Source organism: Schistocerca serialis, chromosome 7, assembly GCF_023864345.2.
Source record: "Schistocerca serialis cubense isolate TAMUIC-IGC-003099 chromosome 7, iqSchSeri2.2, whole genome shotgun sequence".
Taxonomy (NCBI): Eukaryota; Metazoa; Arthropoda; class Insecta; order Orthoptera; family Acrididae; genus Schistocerca; species Schistocerca serialis.
Window position 1 is genome coordinate 431,721,858 of NC_064644.1, and position 20,028 is coordinate 431,741,885.

The 20,028-nt window shown below is 38.4% G+C and overlaps 1 protein-coding gene across 1 annotated transcript in view; it reads right to left on the reverse strand.

Moving 5' to 3' along the window:
* The window catches only part of LOC126412226 (B-box type zinc finger protein ncl-1-like), a 161,881-nt gene that overhangs the window by 57,048 nt on the left and 84,805 nt on the right, over positions 1–20,028 (reverse strand). Inside the window, exons 7-9 of the mRNA XM_050081715.1 lie at positions 15,725–15,929; positions 10,452–10,787; positions 5,166–5,349 (exon numbers count right to left, since the gene is read on the reverse strand). Coding sequence (XP_049937672.1) covers positions 5,166–5,349; positions 10,452–10,787; positions 15,725–15,929 — 725 coding nt within the window. The remainder of the gene's footprint in view (positions 1–5,165; positions 5,350–10,451; positions 10,788–15,724; positions 15,930–20,028) is intronic.

A 20,028-nucleotide genomic window follows, 5' to 3' on the forward strand; every position in this document is an offset into this window, starting at 1 on the left:
CCATTGCCCGACTCCCAGGTCCCACTAACAAGAATCAACTCCGTTCTGTCTTAGAGCAAGTCGAATATTACCAGAAGTTCCTATCAGTGGTGGCCACAATCACACAGCCCCTTCACAAATTACTACTGAAAGACAAATGCAGGGACTGGTCTTCTGAAGGTCAACGGGCATTTGAGTGAGTCCTGGACTCCAAACATTTGGTGTACTACAACCCCCACAAGACTCTGACTGTGGTTGCGGATCCTTGCGACATGCAGATCGGGACAGTGTTGTCGCACAGGACAGGGATGGCAAATAAGCCAATAGCGTTCATGTCCAAAATGCTGACACGGCTCTGTGCAGCTACTCTGAAGTTGACAGAGAAGCCCTGCCCTTCACTTTTCTCATCAAATATTCCATAACGACATCTAAGGGAGAAAATTCCTACTGCAGACAGACCATAAACCCCTGGTCATGCTTTTTATTCTCCTTTCCATCAACCTTTTATTATGAGATAAGCTCCGGACATCATCCAACCATAGAAACACCATGCTGGTGGGAGGGAATGATTCATTTAACGAATGTCTTGATGTTTGTCCCAGTGTCAACGCCTTCTCCAGCCAGGCTCTGACCTGCCTTCTGCTCAATGCCAGGGTCATTGCCAATGCTGTTACGAACAACACAGTCCTCTCGTGAGTCAAACACTTCTTGCAAATTCTGTGGCCTATGTCAAGGACAACCTTGACCCACTCCAAGTTCACACATTTTTGGAATATCCTAGCAGTTCTATCACTTTACTAGAGAGTCAACATCTTCCATGGGAGACGAGTTGTGGGTGGTTGTTGCAGTAGCTTTCAGAGCAGATGTCCTCAAGCTACTGCACCACTGACACTGGCATTTTAATGGCCAAACATATGGCTCAACAACACACGTACCGGAAGGCCTGCACAAACCACTCCAAGTACCAGGCAATGCCCTTAAGAGCATATTTCCGCTGGCCTAGGCTAATGGAGTCTTGGAATTGATACATCTAGACTTCCGATTTGATAACGTAAGCATAGAAAAGGTGTGGAATTATTTCAAAGAGATAGTATTGACACCAATTGAGAGATATATACCACATAAATTAATAAGAGATGGTACTGATCCCCCATGGTACACGAAACTGGTCAGATCGCTGTTGCAGAAGCAACGAAAAAAGCATGCCAAATTTTAAAAGAACAAAAAATCCCCAAGATTGGCAAAGTTTGCAGAAGTTTCAAATATAGCATATGCTTCAATGTGAGATGCTTTTAATAATTTGCACTATGAACATCTGTCTCGGAATCTGGCAGAAAACCCAAAGAGATTCTGTGCGATAACAATGGTGAAGTCACTTACAACAGTGCCACTAAAGCAGAGTTATTAAACACGGTCTTCCGAAACTCCTTCACTAAACAAGACAAAGTAAATATTCCTGAATTCCAATCAAGAACAACTGCCAAGATGAGAACCACATAAGTAGATATCCTTGGTGTAGCAAAGCAGATTAAATCACTTAATAAATCCCATCCAGATTGCATACCAGTCAGGTTCCTCTCAGAGTATGCTGATACAATAGCTCCATATTTAGCAATTACATACAACCGCCCGCTCACACAAAGATTCGTACCCAAAGACTGGAAAATTGCTCAAGTCACACCAATATTGAAAAAGGGAAGTAGAAGTAATCCACTGAATTACAGGCCCATAACACTAATGTCGATTTGCAGTAAGGTTTTGGAACATATACTGTATTCGAACATTATGAAGTACCTCGTAGAAAATGATTTATTGACACATAGTCAGCACAGAATCAGAAAATATCGTTCTTGCGAAACACAACTAGCTCTTTATACTCATGAAGTAATGAGTGCTATCGACAGGAGATGTCAAATTGATTCCATATTTTTAGATTTCCAGAAGGCTTTCGACATCATTCCTTTCAAGCATCTTCTAACCAAACCACATGCCTACGGAATATCACCTCAGTTGTGCGACTAGATTCATGATTTCCTGTCAGAAAGATCACAGTTCATAGTAATAAATGGAAAGTCATACAGTAAAACAGAAGTAATATCCGGCGTTCCTCAAGGAAGTGTTATAGGCCCTCTATTGTTCCTGATCTATATTAACAACACAGGAGACAATCTGAGAAGCCCTCTTAGATTATTTGTAGATGATGTTGTCATTTATCATCTTGTAAAGTCATCAGATGATCAAAATGAATTGCAAAATGATTTAGATAAGATATCTATATGGTGCAAAAAGTGGCAACTGACCCTGAATAAAGAAAAGTGCGAGTTATTCACCTGAGTACTAAAAGAAATCTACTAAATTTCGATTACGTGGTAAGTCACACAAATCTGAAAGCTGTAAATTCAACTAATTCTTAGGGATTACAATTACAAATAAGCTAAATTGGAACAATCACGAAGGTAATGTTGTGGGTAGAGCAAACCAAAAACTGTGATTCATTGGCAGAACACTTAAGAGGTGCAACAGATCTACTAAAGAGACTGCTTACACTACACTTGTCCACCCTATTCTGGAGTATTGCTATGCAGTATGGGATCTGCAGCAGGTGGAACTGACGGATGACATCGAAAAAGTTCAAATGAAATGGGTAGCTCGTTTTGTACTATCGCAAAATAGGGGAGATGGTGTCGCAGACATGATACATGAATTGGAGGGGCAATCATTAAACCAAAGGCGTTTTTCGTTGCAACAGAGTCTTCTCATGAAATTTCAATCACCAGTTTTCACCTCCAATTGTGAAAACAATCTGTTGGCACCCAACTACATAGGGAAATATGATCATCACAATAAAATAAGAGAAATCAGGGCTCGCACAGAAAAATTTAAGTGCTCATTTCTCCCAGCGCTCTATTCGAGAGTGGAACAGTAGAGAGACAGCTTGAAGGTGGTTCATTGAACCCTCTGCCAGGCACTTAATTGTGAAAGCAGAGTAATCACGTAGATGTAGATGATGTGCTGTCCCTTTCTTGGGACTAATTCGCTCATTCTGGTACAAGCCTCCCAAAAGTTATTGGCTCATTCTGGTAGAAACTTCCACAAGTTATTCTTATGTTGATAAATGCACAGTACAGGGATGTCCCAAACTGTCAGAGCACCGAACCATATTTTCACAGTGGAAGTACTTCCCCTCACCATCGTGACAGATAGTGGCACACAATTTACCACCTCAAGACACCCTGCTAGTTCCTGAGTTAACAGACACAGACCTCGTCAGTGACAACAAAGAGGCCCAAGATGCAGATGGACATCGTCCACAACCCTAATGGCTGACATAGAGGCTTCACCTCCTCTCTCGTGACTGGGGAGGGGATGTTGAATTCTCTGGCACCTCCTACTGGGTACATTCCTTCCCATATCACAAAACAAGTCACGGCAACTGATCAACAGAGGTCGCCATCGACAAAGGAACTTCGTCACATCTCCCACAGACATTAACAAAGGACAATGATGAAACCATCCGGCCAGGAGAGCCAGAGGCAATGAACTCGTTATCACAGACAACACAGCCAATCACGCAGCTCCCATACTGCCACCTACGTCAAGTTATAACACAGCTGAATTTCGAGTGTCTCATTCTACAGTCAACAGTCATGTTCTACAGACTACCATTGCAATTATGAAGTTACCTGGGAGTGTAGTGGACAATAGACAGACACTACAGCACTAATGATACAGTGCCTACGTGAACTTAGTCTTTGGAGGACATTACTGATGGAAGTGATAACTTGTCACGACTAATCTCGCGTCTGTATGGAATATTGTGTACCAGTGTTCATGTCAAGGCACTTTGTGAGTTATAATAAATAAGAGTTACTTCACTTGGACTAATTTAATTATGTAGTAGTCAACAGTGACGTAGCTCAACAGAACTACAGAGCATGTTGCAACAAACAAAATAGCTTCTGCATACTGCATATTAACAAGAGAGGGAGTTACACTAATATGCTATCACTTCACCTCATTTAGTTTTTTGATACCACTGAAGAACAAACTTTAATTAAATGCTCTGTACACATATTTAAAAGTCTCAATATATTAAATAAGACAGTACACAAACATCATGGAAATCCTAAGTGGAATTCAAATAATAGAAGGAATAAAAGTAACTACTCACCATGTAGTAAAGATAATGTATTTCAGAACTAAAACACATGTGCAAGAAAGAAAGAGAGAAAGTTAGTCTTCATCATCGTGTCTTCTGTGACTCAATGCCTCCCCTATGTGGTGAGTAGTAATCCACCCTTTCCATATTGCTGTTATTCCATCTTGGATTTGCCATTGTTTGATTATACTGAATAACTTATTTCATCATATAACAATATCAGAATTATTATTTCATCAAATATGTTTTTCCATCTTGTGAGCAGCCATACAAAATTGTAATATCAGAATTATTATTTCATCAAATATGTTTTTCCATCTTGTGAGCAGCCATACAAAATTGTACTAGTTTGATGGGTTGTGACTTAATGCATATTTTGGCTATGAGTATCTCTTCACTACGTTTTTTTGTAGATCGCCCACATTAAAATTTTCTTGATCATCATTAGACGCTCTCCTGCAGTATCGCTATTTGATTTAGAGTTTAAAATCAAGTATTCACCTGAGAAAAATACTGTTCTTCCTGCCAGCACACTTGATTAATCCCGGCTAGATTTAACATCAACCTTCCACATTCTCTAAGTCCAGCCTGTTCACTGATCTGTTTGTGCAAGTTTGCTCACTCATATGCACATCCAAGCAGTGAGCAACTGGCGGGCTCATGGCAAGTAAGAGTGAACCAGGGGGGAGGAGGGGGTAGCTCAGCTTGTTTAACTAGTGTCATGGAGCCTATTGCTAATGTTAGTTCTACAGAGATGTATAGCTTTACCTTGGGTAATTAATGCCTTTTGTTGCAAATTGATTGCCTAAGATAGTTGCACTGATGAGATATAATGATGAAATGAAGCGTGCATGTCTTTCAATTGATGAGACGAAAAACACAGGGATGAAAAAAACAAGCTTTGCCTGTAATTATGCAATGTAATTTGTGGAAGTGGAGTAGTAGCTACACCTCCGAACAGTTCTGTAACATCCCTCTGGTTATTTCCACTTCAAATTTACTGAACATGGAACTTGAGAAAACCTACCTTGGTTGTTGAGTGTGACACTCCCCAATTTTGCAAGCGCTTGAAGATTATTGATTGCATTGTTTGTTGAACTGAAATCACCAGAGAACAAATCTGCTAATGTGAATGATGGAGTAGGGCTCGGATTTGAGCTAGCAGGCGGATGAGTACTAGTTACATTTACTGCAGAGGCACCGACTGCAACCTGAAAAATTAGCATCTTCTTTAATACAAACAGTTTGATATACCAACAAAACAAACAAACAAACAAACATGATTTCATGCACAGCCTTCCTACTTACCAAAAATGCATATGTCGATATTGCAATGCGTAACTCCAAGAAAGAGAAGATACCTAAACTTTAAACACTGTGTAGTTTCTAACTATATACCACACAAGCGCAAGTATGTCAAATGGTGGTTTTGTCTTTCTCACATTTTGGAAACACGTTTCACAACCCAATCACTGAACTGAGCAAAGTAGCTCAGTGGCAAGGCACTGTACTCAGGAGGAAAGCAGCTACAATTCCCTTCCAGCCACCCAGATTTACATTGTCCATTGTTTCCATAATATTCTTCGTGTGGATAATAGGATGGTTCCTTTGAAATGGGCACAAACAATTTTCTTCCAAAATCTGAGCTTCCGTTCTGTCTCTTAATGACCTTGTTGTCAATGGTATGTTGAACCTTAACATACATACATACATACACCCCCCCCCCCCCCCCTCCTCCTTGTCTTCAAACATTGACAAATCTCAACATTCAAATCTCATTACAGTTAGTCTCTTACCATCAAATGCAGGGAATTATATCATACTCCTTTCTCCTTCATCAAGGAAAATTTTCTTGTAAGTAAAACCATGTCATATTATGCCGTAAGAGACAATAGCACAAACTTTGGTAAAGTGCAATGAAACTTCTGGATGAGAATATGTGAAAGGGTGGACATATAGGGGTGGAATAGTATAGTACAGCAGTTATTCGCAAAACTGTAGTACTACAATGGATAATCTTACCAAACCCTCACAGTACACTCAACAGATGAATTTATGAACATTAGTGTAATTAAAATATTTCAAATAAACCAGAGCTATGCTAAGATTTATTACAAAAATCCTAATTGTTCTTTTGGAATAAAGTGAAATGCAATTCCAAGCATGCACAGCCATACACACACATAGTGAACACCATCTTGAACAGGCATGCACCTTCCAATTCTAAAACAAGATCTTGGCTTAAAATGTGTGCTTCATGAAGTAAAGCTACTATAAATTACTTTGCAGCCAGTTTGAACCCAATAGTACTTCAATGAGCAACAAAGGGCATATAAGAAACCAAAAGGCTATAGCTGTGTAATAGCTCAACTTTTAATCTCATTCCTCCCAAATGAGACTCCACTGCATCACATTGCTCGGTCTAAATCACAGTTTTCTCTCTTCACATCTTCACTGTTGTGTCAATTTTTAATTTAACAGGACTCAAACCAATCATAGATCAACCACACATAACATCTGCTGTCCTCTTCCTCTTCCTCCTCCTACCCAGATTTCTTAATCATAACTTCAAATTTAATTTGAGGAGTGAAAAAAAAAAAAAAACCACACTGAGACTTGATCACTTGATGTCCAAGTCATTCACTGTTTCAATTGCATTAACAACTGCCACTTACACTATTACCAGAAGCTTTAACTAAGTTACATAAAGCCTATTCAAGGACATTCCATCGTTTGGACTTCCACTGTATGTTCTGACTCCTGTTTTGTGTTTCACTAATAACATAAAATAAGTGAATCTCCCAATATTTCTCTTCAATGTATTTGTAAGTACACAAAGTAAAGTTTATTACATTGAGGACCAAATTAACAATTGATTTCACTAATTACAATAGAAAGCTGTACCAAAGTGAATGTATCACATTATGACACGGTAAATTGTATTAAAATGCAGCCTCTAAGTTCGTAGTCAATAGAATGTGAATTACACGGTCCGACTTCATTAGAGGAAAATTCAGGCAGGGAATATGTATGTCCATCAAAGTTCCAGCTAACGAATAGATTAAACTGATCTACAAAATTTTAATATATGTGAATACGAATTGCAAGAGTTTGTATGTTAATAGTATTGCCACAGCTGCCTACAGAACAAAGAACAGGATGCAGGTGTATCATTCTCTGCTTCAGATATCACAGTCTTCTAATTCCTTTATGTCAATATCATCTACATCCACATCATACTCCACAGGCCACCTAATGGTGTGTTGTGGAGGATACTTCTGGTGCCACTGACTGATTACCCCCTTCCCCATTTCACACGCAAATGGTGCATGGAAAGTATGATTGTTGGTAAGCCTCTGTATTGGTTCTAATTTCTTTAATTTTCCCATTGTAGCCATTATGTGAGATGTATGTGGGAGGACGTAATATGTTGTCAACTCATCCTGAAAGTGCTCTCTTGAAATTTCAATAGTAAACCTCTGCTAAGCACAATGCCTCTTGTAATGTCTGTCAATGGAGTTTGTTGAGCATCTCGGTAATGCTCTCACTCTGACTAGACAATCCAGTGATAAACACACCAGTCTTCATTTGATCTTCTCTACCTCTTCTATCAGTACTAACTCATAAGGACCCCATATTTATGAACAATATTCAAGAACTGGTTGAACAAGCACTTTATAAAGCCACTTCATTTGTGTATGAGTTACATTTGCGTAAGATTCTTCCTATGAATCTCAATCTGGCTGCTTCTTTTTCTGTTATTCCACTTGAGCAAACGTAAATTTTTCAGTCCTGGCCACAACATTATTATTTCTAATACCGATTACAAGTTTTGGCTAGCTGCCATGAACAGATCTGCCCTGAGGCAAAATAAATGAATGAAGAACAATGATTAATATTCACATGATAATTACGTGGTACGTGCCGTATACTGAAATTGTAAAGATTGTTTACTGATCCATCTCTCAGTTCTCTGCAGATTATTTCTGAAACTCACAAAATGAGAAGTACTCATAATAAATAAATGGGATACTAATAAATAAACACACACAAGTGACACTTACCACGTACGGTAAATCATCAATATAATCTACATCATCAAATAGTACACGTTTGTACGGGGTGTAGGTGCCTACTGGTGACCACACTAGAATGTAAATTATTCGGCTGCTATCAGGAGGCATTAATTTATTCCACTTAAGTTTGCTCTGAATAATTACTCCTAGACATTTTACATTTGATACTGTTTCCCAATTAACAGTGTAGTTCTACACTGGTGACTTTCTTTTCCCATGTACGTTCAATGTGTTACATTTATTTACAGTCATGATCAATGGCCAGGGCCTACAAACATTCATCAAACCTCTGCAGGTTATTCTGCAAACTGATACTGCCTTCCGGCATTGCTACATTCTTATGTACAAACTCTTGATCTGCGAACAGTTTTAAAGGCGCATCCGGCACTTTCAACTAAATCATTTATATGCATGTAAACAATAATGGTCTTATTACACTTCCTTGAGGTACATAGGAAATTACTTTTAAATCTGATAATTTTGTTCCATTATGAGTGACATGTTGAGTTCTATATGAAAAGAAGTCTTGCATCCACTCACAAATCCGGTCTGATACTCAATAAGCTCATTTTTTTTCATTAAACAGGAGTGTGGAAAAAACAGCATCACCCTGAACGCCAATGCCTACAGTGCCATGGATCTCTGACGAACTAAAGTGAGTAGAGTTTCACAAGATATATGTCTGCAGAATTCATGTGGATTTTTAGAGAGGAGATTTTTGTTCTCAAAAAAAGTCATAATTCTTGAGCATTAAACACTCCTTTAAAAATAAATGAATGCTGGACAATGATTAATAATCACATGACAATTATGTGGTAAGTTACATTTACTGAAATTTTATAGATTGTTTACTGAACCAGTCAATGTAGCCATTGATCTAACAATGACAAAACCAGGGAGCCTTGCTGGAATTAACCTTTGAATGAAAGAAAGAGCCTCTTTTTGTTTATAGTAATCAAAAAAACTTTTAGTACTGACAACAGAGAAAGCTGAAAAATTTGAGTGGAACTAGCCCTGTTTTCAGACTGCATTACTAAAAGAATGTGGCAAGTACTCTTCAGTTCAGAAGCACATATAAAGTAAAACTGATGATAATATATTTTTGTGATGAAAGTCAATATTTGTGAAATTGCTCTTGGTTGCAGACTGTCTTGTTGTGAAACAATGTACATGTTTCGTAAGTCGCCTTCAAATTAGACCATCTTAATAGTACTTTCTTTTCTCAGTGTATGTTAACTAGGAATAAGAAGCGCTTTTAGAGCTGCCCCCCACCCCTCCCCCCACCCTCACCCCCCGAGTAGAGAATACCCTGCTAGCAGTTGCAACAAAAACAAAATGTTTAATGGCCTTTCTTTACTAAAACTCACGTATACGATTCATAAATACAGCCAAACGGTTGGCTGTGTAATACTTTGTTGTACTGTTGCTGGCTCACAGCAGTGTTTAAAACTGTAAACTCATACTATTATTTTACTGAGAAGACTTAATACAAGAAAATTTGTTGTGAATGAATCATGGTGGTGGTGGGGGTAGTCTTCAGTCCGAAGATTGTTTTCCTCTTCATGCTACTCTATCCTATACAAGCCTCTTCATCTCAGAATAACTACTGCAACCTACACATCCTTCTGAATCTTCTTACTGTATTGAACTCTTGTCTCCCTCTACGAGTTTTACCCGCCACACTTCCCTCCAGTACTAAACTGGTGTCCCTTGATGTCTCAGAATGCAACAAATACCTTCTTTAGTCAAGTTGTGCCACAAATTTCTTGTCTCCCCAATTTTATTCAATACCTCCTCATTAGCTATATTATCTACCCACTTCATCTTCAACATTCTTCCGTAGCACGACGTTTCAAAAGCTTCTATTATCTTATTGTCTAAACTATTTAGCATCCATGTTTTACTTCCATACATGGTTACACTGCAGACGAACACCTTCAGACACTTGCCACCACCACTTAAGTATATAGAAAGGAATCACACGGTAATATAATACTCCGCATACATTTCACTCACCACTCTCTCTCTCTCTCTCTCTCTCTCTCTCTCTCTCTCTCTCTCTCTCTCCTCTAAATAACCTTCAAACAGAACTGTTTAACAGAGCAGTAGGGCAATTGCCACGAACGCTTTCCAAGAAAATTCAAGCACACAGAAACTGGCAACACACAGATGTTAACACAGTTTGCAATTTCCATACACAGACCAGATAATTTGAGACCGTAATGAATTATACAAACCTCTTTCTCTGCAAGGCTTGCTAACTGTTGCAGATTGTATTCCTGAATACTTGTAAATCCATGTAATGTACTTGGAGGCACAACTGGGGCAACATCTTGGTTGAGAACATTTGTGGCCATTGTGAAGTTAGTTGCCAATTCACCATCAAATGATGAATGAATTGAAACAGGGCTACTTGTAGTGGTAACTGTTGTTGGGCAACCTGTCACCAAGCCCATTCCTGCTGCTGCCATCACATTATTTAGAGTCAATGGCACTGGTGCTGGCAAGGTCGCTGGCGGCGATAGTTCCTTTGATGTGGATACAACCTCTGTAGTAAATGTTCCAAAAGTAGCCTGAAAAGAATTCCATATTTTTCACTGTTAATGTCTAATAGAAACATTATCAAGCAAATACGAGGGTTGCACAGAAAGTAATGCACTGTATTTTTTTCTTCAACAATTCTTTATTGAACATAATGAGAATTACATACACTAAAGAAAAGAATGGTGTTTTATCTAAACACCCTATTTTTCCACATAATCTCCATCCCATTCTATGGCCTTCCTCCAATGCAAAACAAGGGCGAGTATACCCTGGCGGCACCAATCCTTGTCCTGGTGGCAGAGCCAGTGCTTTAATGTGTGTATCACCACCTCATCTTCCCCAAACTGACGTCTACGAATGGCATCCTTCAATGGTCCAACACGTGCAAGTCTGAGGAGGCTAGGTCAAGGTGTGTCATATGTGACAGCTGTGGATGGTCTCCTCGACTGCTGCAAATTGTTGAGCTCCACCAAACCACCTTCCGATGACCTCACCCTCCGTGTCCAGCGACTAACTGTACTTCTGTAGACAGCTGATGCTCCATAGACTTTGCAAAAGTGTTTGTGAATATTCCCCAAAAATGGTTCAAATGGCTCTGAGCACTATGGGACTTAACATCTGTGGTCGACAGTCCCCTAGAACTTAGAACTACTTAAACCAACTAACCTAAGGACATCACACACATCCATGCCCGAGGCAGGATTCGAACCTGCAAAGGTAGCGGTCACGCGGTTCCAGACTGAAGCGCGTAGAACCGCACGGCCACACCAGCCAGCCAATATTCCCCACAGTTTCTTTCTCTGCAGTGAGAAATTCAATGATGGAACATTGCTTGTAACACACATCACCTACAAACGCCATTTTGAAACTGTCCTGCAGCTACGTTATCTGTCGGAAGTGATGGAAACTTGGCACGCTCAATCAGGAAATTTCAAATAATACATACGTAACATTTTGTAACCATAGCATTGTTTTCGGCTGAAGGGAAGGGAAAAAAAGTGGTGCTTTACTTTCTGGGCAACCGTCATACAATAACTGAATAAACTGAATCAATAATAATGAAAACACCACTCCTAATATTTCAGTTTTCAGAACATGCACTGTTAAATGTCTAGTGCTGGAATGGGGTAAAATGAAGTTCAGTAGGAGCACTGCGTTAGTGGACATGGACATGTCCAAGCAGGTACAGGTCCATACCCCCAATCCCCCCTTTTCTGTCTTCTTCTATCAAATATAAACCCAAATTGAAGACCCTTACTGATTGAAGTTAAAACATTAGACTTCCCTTCCTTCTAGAAAAATTCCCGACATAGGAGAAATTTAGGTTAGACTAGGTGTACTTTTTGTTCCAATAAATCCATAGTCAGGAATCCTCCAGGATGTATAAAAGGTTAGAAAAACAAGAAATAAATATTTATAAAGAAAACAAATATGCTAATGTACCTTCCATACATCCCACATGAAACGGTCCTTACAGGTGTGGAATAACTCAAAAAATCTTAAACATATTTTCATTTAATTTCCAATTACTTGTATTTTCAAAAATTGATTATTTTTGTTTTCATTTAAAATGTAATAAATAACTTGTCACAAAACATGTCAATGTTCAATACACAGAGCGATAACTGAGATACGAGATAATTCTCAGGCTAAATGTAGCCATTCATCTTCAAATAGAAATATTTTACAACTCTGTTTTACAATGACTGCATTCTGCACTTAATTTGTATGGAACTCCAACTGTAATAACACTGGCATTATTTGATATTTAAGTAGGCATATTTTCATTTGCCATGAATTCCAATCACAAAATTAATGTTCACAGGCTAAAACTTATCACTAAAAATTCCCCGAGTCTGGTTTTACTTCTGAAGGTCAGGGAACTAAAAGTGAATCTTAAAAGCCCTACCAGCATTTCCAAGCCTTTAAGAAGTCAAAGACTCATTGGGGATTCAAATTATTCATTGGCGGAAACAAATTGAGAAAAAAGGGTAATATACTATGGGATTTTTTTTGGAGATCAATAAGTTGTGGAGTTGGTAAATGACGGAAGGCACAGTACTGATTTGAGTTGGTAGGGTTTTTAAACAGATGCCTCTATGGTGCTCACTAAATGTGGGAGTTGTTCTCTGGCAGCCAAGTGTGTTTTTTAGATTCTTCAATTGTGAAAGTAACCTGCACATCAGAGTTAAACTATGCTGTGATCTCTTAGTTCCTTATCCACACAAAAGCAAGAGTGCAATTATTATTATTTTTTAAAACCAATAAAGTCTTTTTTAATATACATGTTTCACTGATAAGCAATCAATCCTCAGGCTTCTTCTTCTTCTTTTTACTAACTACAATAGAAACTGGTACTTTTCTGATTTTACTGTACACCTTGCTTAAAGCAAACCATGGGAACAGGGTGAAAAATGCCTGTACCAATACAAATCTAGTCTATTAATACTACATACAATGATGTCTCTTGAAAACATGTTGCCGCAAAAATTTGTTGTCTAATACTGATCTTGAGAGATACAGAACAATGACTGAAGATATAATTTGAAGAACTATTGTTAATGTATAAACTATTGTTTGGTTTTTATCATTCTGGTGTTTGGCTACACTACTACAGGTAGGGTTAATAATTTAATTAATGAGAATTAAAAATTCTTCCTGCATGATTAGGCGCAGCCTCTATATTATTTCATGACTTTTTTTTCTGCAACATTATTTAAAATCATTTCTCTTTGTTTTTTGAAATGCAGGTTTTTACTTTAGAACCCTTCACAATGTATTCAAAGGCACAGCTGTGTGAAAAGCTCTCATCATCATATTTCAGTTACTATTCATTCTGGCAATGGGTTGGAAGATTCAAGTGTTGCACAAAGGGCGACTGCAGTTACTCTGCACATCAAGAAATACATAATGGAGGCAACAAAAGAAACTTGTACCTTTGTTGTCTATTGAATGCTAAATTCACATTATTTTTTGTTAGCATATGATGTGAAACTAGGCTGCTGAGAATTTCAGTTAACTGTTCCATTAGTTACATTTATACACAATACCCGACTTTCGATTTTAAAAAGTTAGAACATATTAAAAATTTTGTTTGCAACATACTCAGATGATTTAACTGTTGATAAAAGCTGCAAGGTGTCACCATCTCAGTCTAATTCAAACTACTTCGATATGAACAAATAACGACTGAAAACATTTCTTTTAATATGTTTAGAAATTGACTGAGGTTCTCTAGCTGATGGCTTAATATGATAAAGCCACAAACTTTTTAACATAGCCATGGATAACTGATGCACTGTGAACCTATCGCACAGAAACACTGACTATTTCTGGAGCAGCTGTGTGAAAAATTTTTAACCCATAATGATAAAATGATTCTGTCTCTAGCACAGGACTGTGAGTTGTTGTGGGGCTTCTCTTTAAACACAGAGTACCTATCAGAGAACATGAAATAAGAACCACCTACCATTTCTAGTTTCATTTTCTCTAAGCAATCATATTTACAGTAAGAAAGAAAAAAAATTGCAAAACTTAGTAGTTTCTCATAGTAAACTTTTAAAATTGAATGATATTTCATGACAGTTAAATAATCTTGTTTTCTATACATCCTCTTTCCATCTCTAACAGAATTCTGCATGTGATGTGGCAACTCGAAAAAATTAAGATTACCTGCCACAAGCACCAAGAAAGCAAACCATACTCTGACATACAACCAAAATAGCATTCGAAAATTTGAAACTTCAACATGTAAATCCCTAATATAACTTTTGATGAAATGAGAGAAATAAAAATGCCACCCTGTATTGGGTAGAAACCAACAATATCTGAACTTCAACCAGTTCACAGAAAATTGTGCCCGATACTATTGGGATGCTGCATAAGTTCGTGGTATTTTTGCGCAAGTTTAATAAACTCAACAGATACACATAACAGACTTTAGTCATCAATAATACTGTCTCCATTGTTTACAACAGTCTGCCAGTGCTGGGGTAACTTTCAAAATTTGCAACTGTAGAAATAACATCGTTTTGATGTGAAGAAATCATCAAGCTATGTTTGGAGCATATTTTCATTCAGAAGGCAGGTTCCTTGAAGGTTGCTCGTACAAAGAGGAAAATATGAAAATTTGAGGGCGCAAGATCAGGTGAATAGGGTGAGAGCGGAATGACTTCCCAAGCCAACTCTCGTATGGGGCTTTATGTCAGTCTAGCAGAATGCAGGCAGGTGTTCTCATGGAGTAGCATCACTTCACGCAATCTTCTTTTACGTGGATGCACGCAGGCCTTTGTACTAGAAATTCCTGCTTTGTTTGGGCTCAACTATACCTTTCTTTTCCTTATGTTAGCATAAAGACAACATTTCTGGCCATCAATTAACGAGTCAGTTGACGACAAGCAAGCATTCGGCCACCCGCAGATTTTTGTGATTTTGGCTTAGAGGATGCGGTACCCATACATCTAACTTTCGAACCTTCCCCATTGCTTGCAAACATTGCATGATAGTAGAATGATCACAGTGCATCACATTTGTCAGTTCTCAAGTACAGTGCCATGTATCACTGTGGATCTTCTTCAAACCTCTGAGATCTTCCTGAGCCACTTTTGTCGAAAGACTCCTCCTAAAAATTAAAAAACCATTTTATTGCCGTGCTCTGACCGAATGCATTATCCCCACACATGGCATGAATGTTTTTGGTTGCGGCTGCTGCTGTCACCCTTCTACTGAACTCAAAAAGATGATTATGTCAAAAGGTTTAGGTTTCTCCACTTGGCACTCCTATTTTTGACATCCACAGCTTCCCCTCACTATCTCCAAATGACAAAACAGCAATATGTAAACTCAGATGGCAAAAGTTAACAAAAAAACTGATAAATAATACTATAGTAACCAAAATACCAACATGCAAAACAAAAACACTATAAACTAATGCATAAACCTAATATAAAAACGAATATCAACTCACCTTGATAGCATCTTCAAATTTATTAATATCTGTGTTGAACTCAATTGTGGTGGTTACATCTGGTTTTGGCGTGTTATTGATTAAATAAAGCAACTGAGCTCCAACAAGCTTCTTTAGCGACAGAATTTCTACAATATTTCCATGCTCCAAGAGCCGAGAAGTAAATTTGCAAGCATCATTTATTTTTTCCATTGTCTTTTCAATGCTGGGGAAAAAAAAAAACATTTAGTTTTCCATATTATAAATATATTTCATTCTTTCAAGTCTCCAACATCACAGAATTGAACTTAAAGGCAGAGTTGCCTCACTCCCTTCACTATCTGGAAAACATTATTATGCATTAATATCACAAGGAACACAGATTTTGAAGTAGAGCTTGTGTAAAATAATTTCAATCATGCACAGAAAACATTCTTGTTCTGAGAAATGGGCATGTCTGCCCCTTCTCTCTCTCTCTCTCTCTCTCTCTCTCTCTCTCTCTCTCTCTCTCTCTCTCTCTCTCGAGACAGACTATTGATTTTCAAAGTCTCTATTCATCAAACTATTAGTTTACAATCATTAGTTAATATGACTGCTTGAGACTTCCTACCGGCACCTTGAAGTTCTGCAAGATAGACATTTGTGTGAAGACCTCAGCTGTCAAACTGCCTTTTCCCTACATTCAGTGTCTGTTCACAAGTGGACCTCCACCTCTACAGCTATCCACTGCCATTCCATTTGCACAGGTAGGGGGCCAAGTTATTTTGTACACACTCTACATATAATGTATCATCAGTGAAACACGGCACAATTTCAACAAAACAGAAGACATGTCCCAAATGTGTTTTAAATTTCAGTGTAGACAAATATATAGCTGATTTGCTCAATCTCACATTAATATGTATAGCAAGAAAACAAGCCTTTAAAAACAAATTGAGCAACATGCTGGAAAAAAAAGAGGTAGCTTGAATTTACCAAATTGAAATGCTTATAAGTTCCTTAATGCTTCTTACTTAAAAGGTATTTTAATTAATAAATGTACCTTTACACATCATGCGGTATATGTCTCATGGCTGCAGCTCTCTCCTTTTGCTGCAAAGCAGACGAGACAGTCTATCTACTAAGAAACAGATTTCATAAATACTACCTGCAACCTTAATATTGCGTGTCATGAATTGATTAAAATGCTTTCTTACAAACTCATTCTTATCATCTCTCCAGTTTACTTCAAGTAACTAGTATGCACATATTTTAATATTCAGTAAATGTACCAAAACATTGGTATTTACACATACAATAACTGTTAGTAACATGTCAAAATTTATCTTTTACACTCACAGTTTTGCATGTCTTTCCACAAACCACCCATCATTTCCTTATCTTTCTCAATGCTAGATTTCAAACCTTTTCAATATTATCCAAATGGGAGAAGTTATTTGTGTTCATAAAGCTTTTGCTGAAAGTGATTTCTTCCCCATTATCACGCTCATATGAATCACTAGACTCAGAAGAAATGGTGTTCCCTCTTCCAAATCACTCACTACTGTTTCAGAAATATATGCAATTATCCAGAATGAAATTTTCATTCTGCAGCGGAGTGTGCACTGATATGGAACTCCCTGGCAAATTAAAACTGTGTGCCAGACCGAGACTCAAACTCAGAACCTTTGCCTTTCACGGGAAAGTGCTCTACGAACTGAGCTGCCCCAGCAAGACTCACGATCCATCCTCACAGCCCTCGTTCCACCAGAACCTCATCTCCTACCTTCCAAACTTTCTTCCAGAGGCACTAGTTTTGCAAGGTTCACAAAAGAGCTTCTGTGAACGTTGGAAGGTAGGAGACGAGGTACTGCCAAAGTACGGCTGTGACGACAGATCGTGAGTCATGCTTGGGTGGCTCAGTTTGTAGAGCACTTGTCTGATAAAGGCAAATGCCCCGAATTAGTCTTGGTCTGGCACACAGTTTTAAACTGCCAGGAAGTTTTATATGCAATTACATTTATGAAAACCAAAACGAAAGACATAACTGAAAAACAACTCCGATGTTCATAATTCTGCTGCATAATGTTCCTGCAAACAAATAACAGTCATTTGATGCAGCAAAGAGATAATCACATAAGCTACCTCTTTTATGCAACACACTACTCTGACACAATATTCCATTTCTTGAGTAACAAGAGAACTAACAACTGGTGCTACATCTTGCTTGGACAGAATGGAAAAGCTTCTTCATCCTTCCCCCAAAAACAAGACAGTACACGATTTACCAAACGACCCCGGAATGGGACTACTTCCAGGACAAAGCTACTGCCTTTCTGCAGTAAATCCCTTTACTGACATGATATGAGACAACTTTCTTTAAAGTACTGTGAAATAACATTTGTTTCCCAATTTTTTACTGTTTTCCTTTGCACATTAAAATTTTCTTGCATTTGGGATGGTTACAGATTATCAGATGCCATGTATTGAGCAGCCTATTCTCTGTCAACAAGTAGGTGCACCTGTGAATTTTTACATTACTACACGTGTCGGGCATTTTTTACCCAATCAGGGTAAAAAAAAAAAAAAAAAAAAAAAAAAAAAAAAAAAAAAAAAAAAAAAAAAACTAACTGTGAAGGGAATTGCAATATACATGTGTACATCACAACATTACAGAATTTTAAAGATGTATTTAATGACTTAAGCACTCACTTCTCATAATGACAAAAATAAAATCTCACAAAAACAACATATTCAGGAGTGTTTGTCTTTTATATCTAATCAGAATCATAACTGATACAGTGGCTACATTATCGTATGCCCGGGGTACTTTTTACCCGGACACTAGAAGACACATCTATAATCAAAAAGACAATGTGTGGAACTGGAGAACTCCCATACTGTTTCAAGGAGGGACCGTTGACTGAAAGGTGTGTGGAAGGTTACAGATGTCTATTTATCTAACAATGCTACAGTGGGATAAATTTCACACCAGATGTGTGCTTACGGGTTAAAATTTAGGGTGTAACTACTTTTATGATTTATGTTACTATCTGTGTCAAGGGTACTAGAAGCATTGTATCACGCATTCTTATATAGGATTCCTCAAATTACTTTACCAACTGGTTATTTCTATTGTTTTCTTTTCCTTTCAAAGTGTGTCTAATTCTTAATTACTGTTAAGAGGAGTGGCTGAGCAGTGGAATTATGTAACAGTGGCTCCCCCCCCCCCCCCCCCCCCCCCAACCTTAACTGAAGCACCAGAGAGTGATATAGGCATTCGTATTCAAATACAGATAGAAGTAAACAGGCAGAAAAGGGCACTGTGGTCAGCAACGCCTATAAACAACACCATATGTCTGGCACAGCTGTTAGATCAGTTATTGCTGCCAAAATGGCAGTTTATCGTGATTTAAATGAGTTTGAATGTGGTGTTACAGCTGGCACATGAGTGATGGGATGCAGCATCTCTGAGGTAGCGATGAAGAGGGAATTTTCCCGTGTGACCATTTCCATGAGTGCACCATGAATACACCCCCCCACCCCCACCCCACCCCCCGCCCCCCAATGACCCATGGACCTTGCGTAAGTGCGACCACAATGGAAGGCTATCTGTTGAGAGGCCAGACAAACGCGTGGTTCCTGAAGAGTTGCAGCAGTAGTTGCATGGTCAACACTCAGGAAGACTGACTTATCTGGCCCTGTAACATTAGCCAAAACGGCCCTGCTGTGTTGGCACTGCCAACGGTTAAAAGCAAGGGGAAACTACAGCCGTTAATTTTTCCCGAGTACATGCAGCTTTACTGTATGGTTAAATGATGATAGCATCTTCTTGAGTAAAATATTCCAGAGGTAAAAACTCCCCCATTGGGATCTCCGGGCAGGGACTACTCAGGAGGATGTCGTTACCAGGAGAAAGAAAATTGGAGTTCTGTAGATCGGAGTATGGAATGTCAGTTCCCTTAATCAGGCAGGTAGTTTGTAGCCTATCCCCGATGTTATTCAATCTGTGTAGTGAGCAAGCAGTAAAGGAAACAAAAGAAAAGTTTGGAGTAGGAATTAAAATCCATGGAGAAAGAATAAAAAGGGAAATGGATAGGTTAAAGTTATAGTGGGAATTAGTGAAGTTCGGTGGCAGGAGGAACAAGACGTCTGGTCAGGTGAATACAGCGTTATAAATACAAAATCAAATAGGGGTAATGCAGGAGTAGGTTCAATAATGAATAAAAAAATAGGTAAACTACTACAAACAGCATAGTGAACGCATTATTTTAGCAAAGATAGACACGAAGCACACGCCTACCACAGTAGTACAAGTTTGTACACCAATTAGCTCAACAGATGAT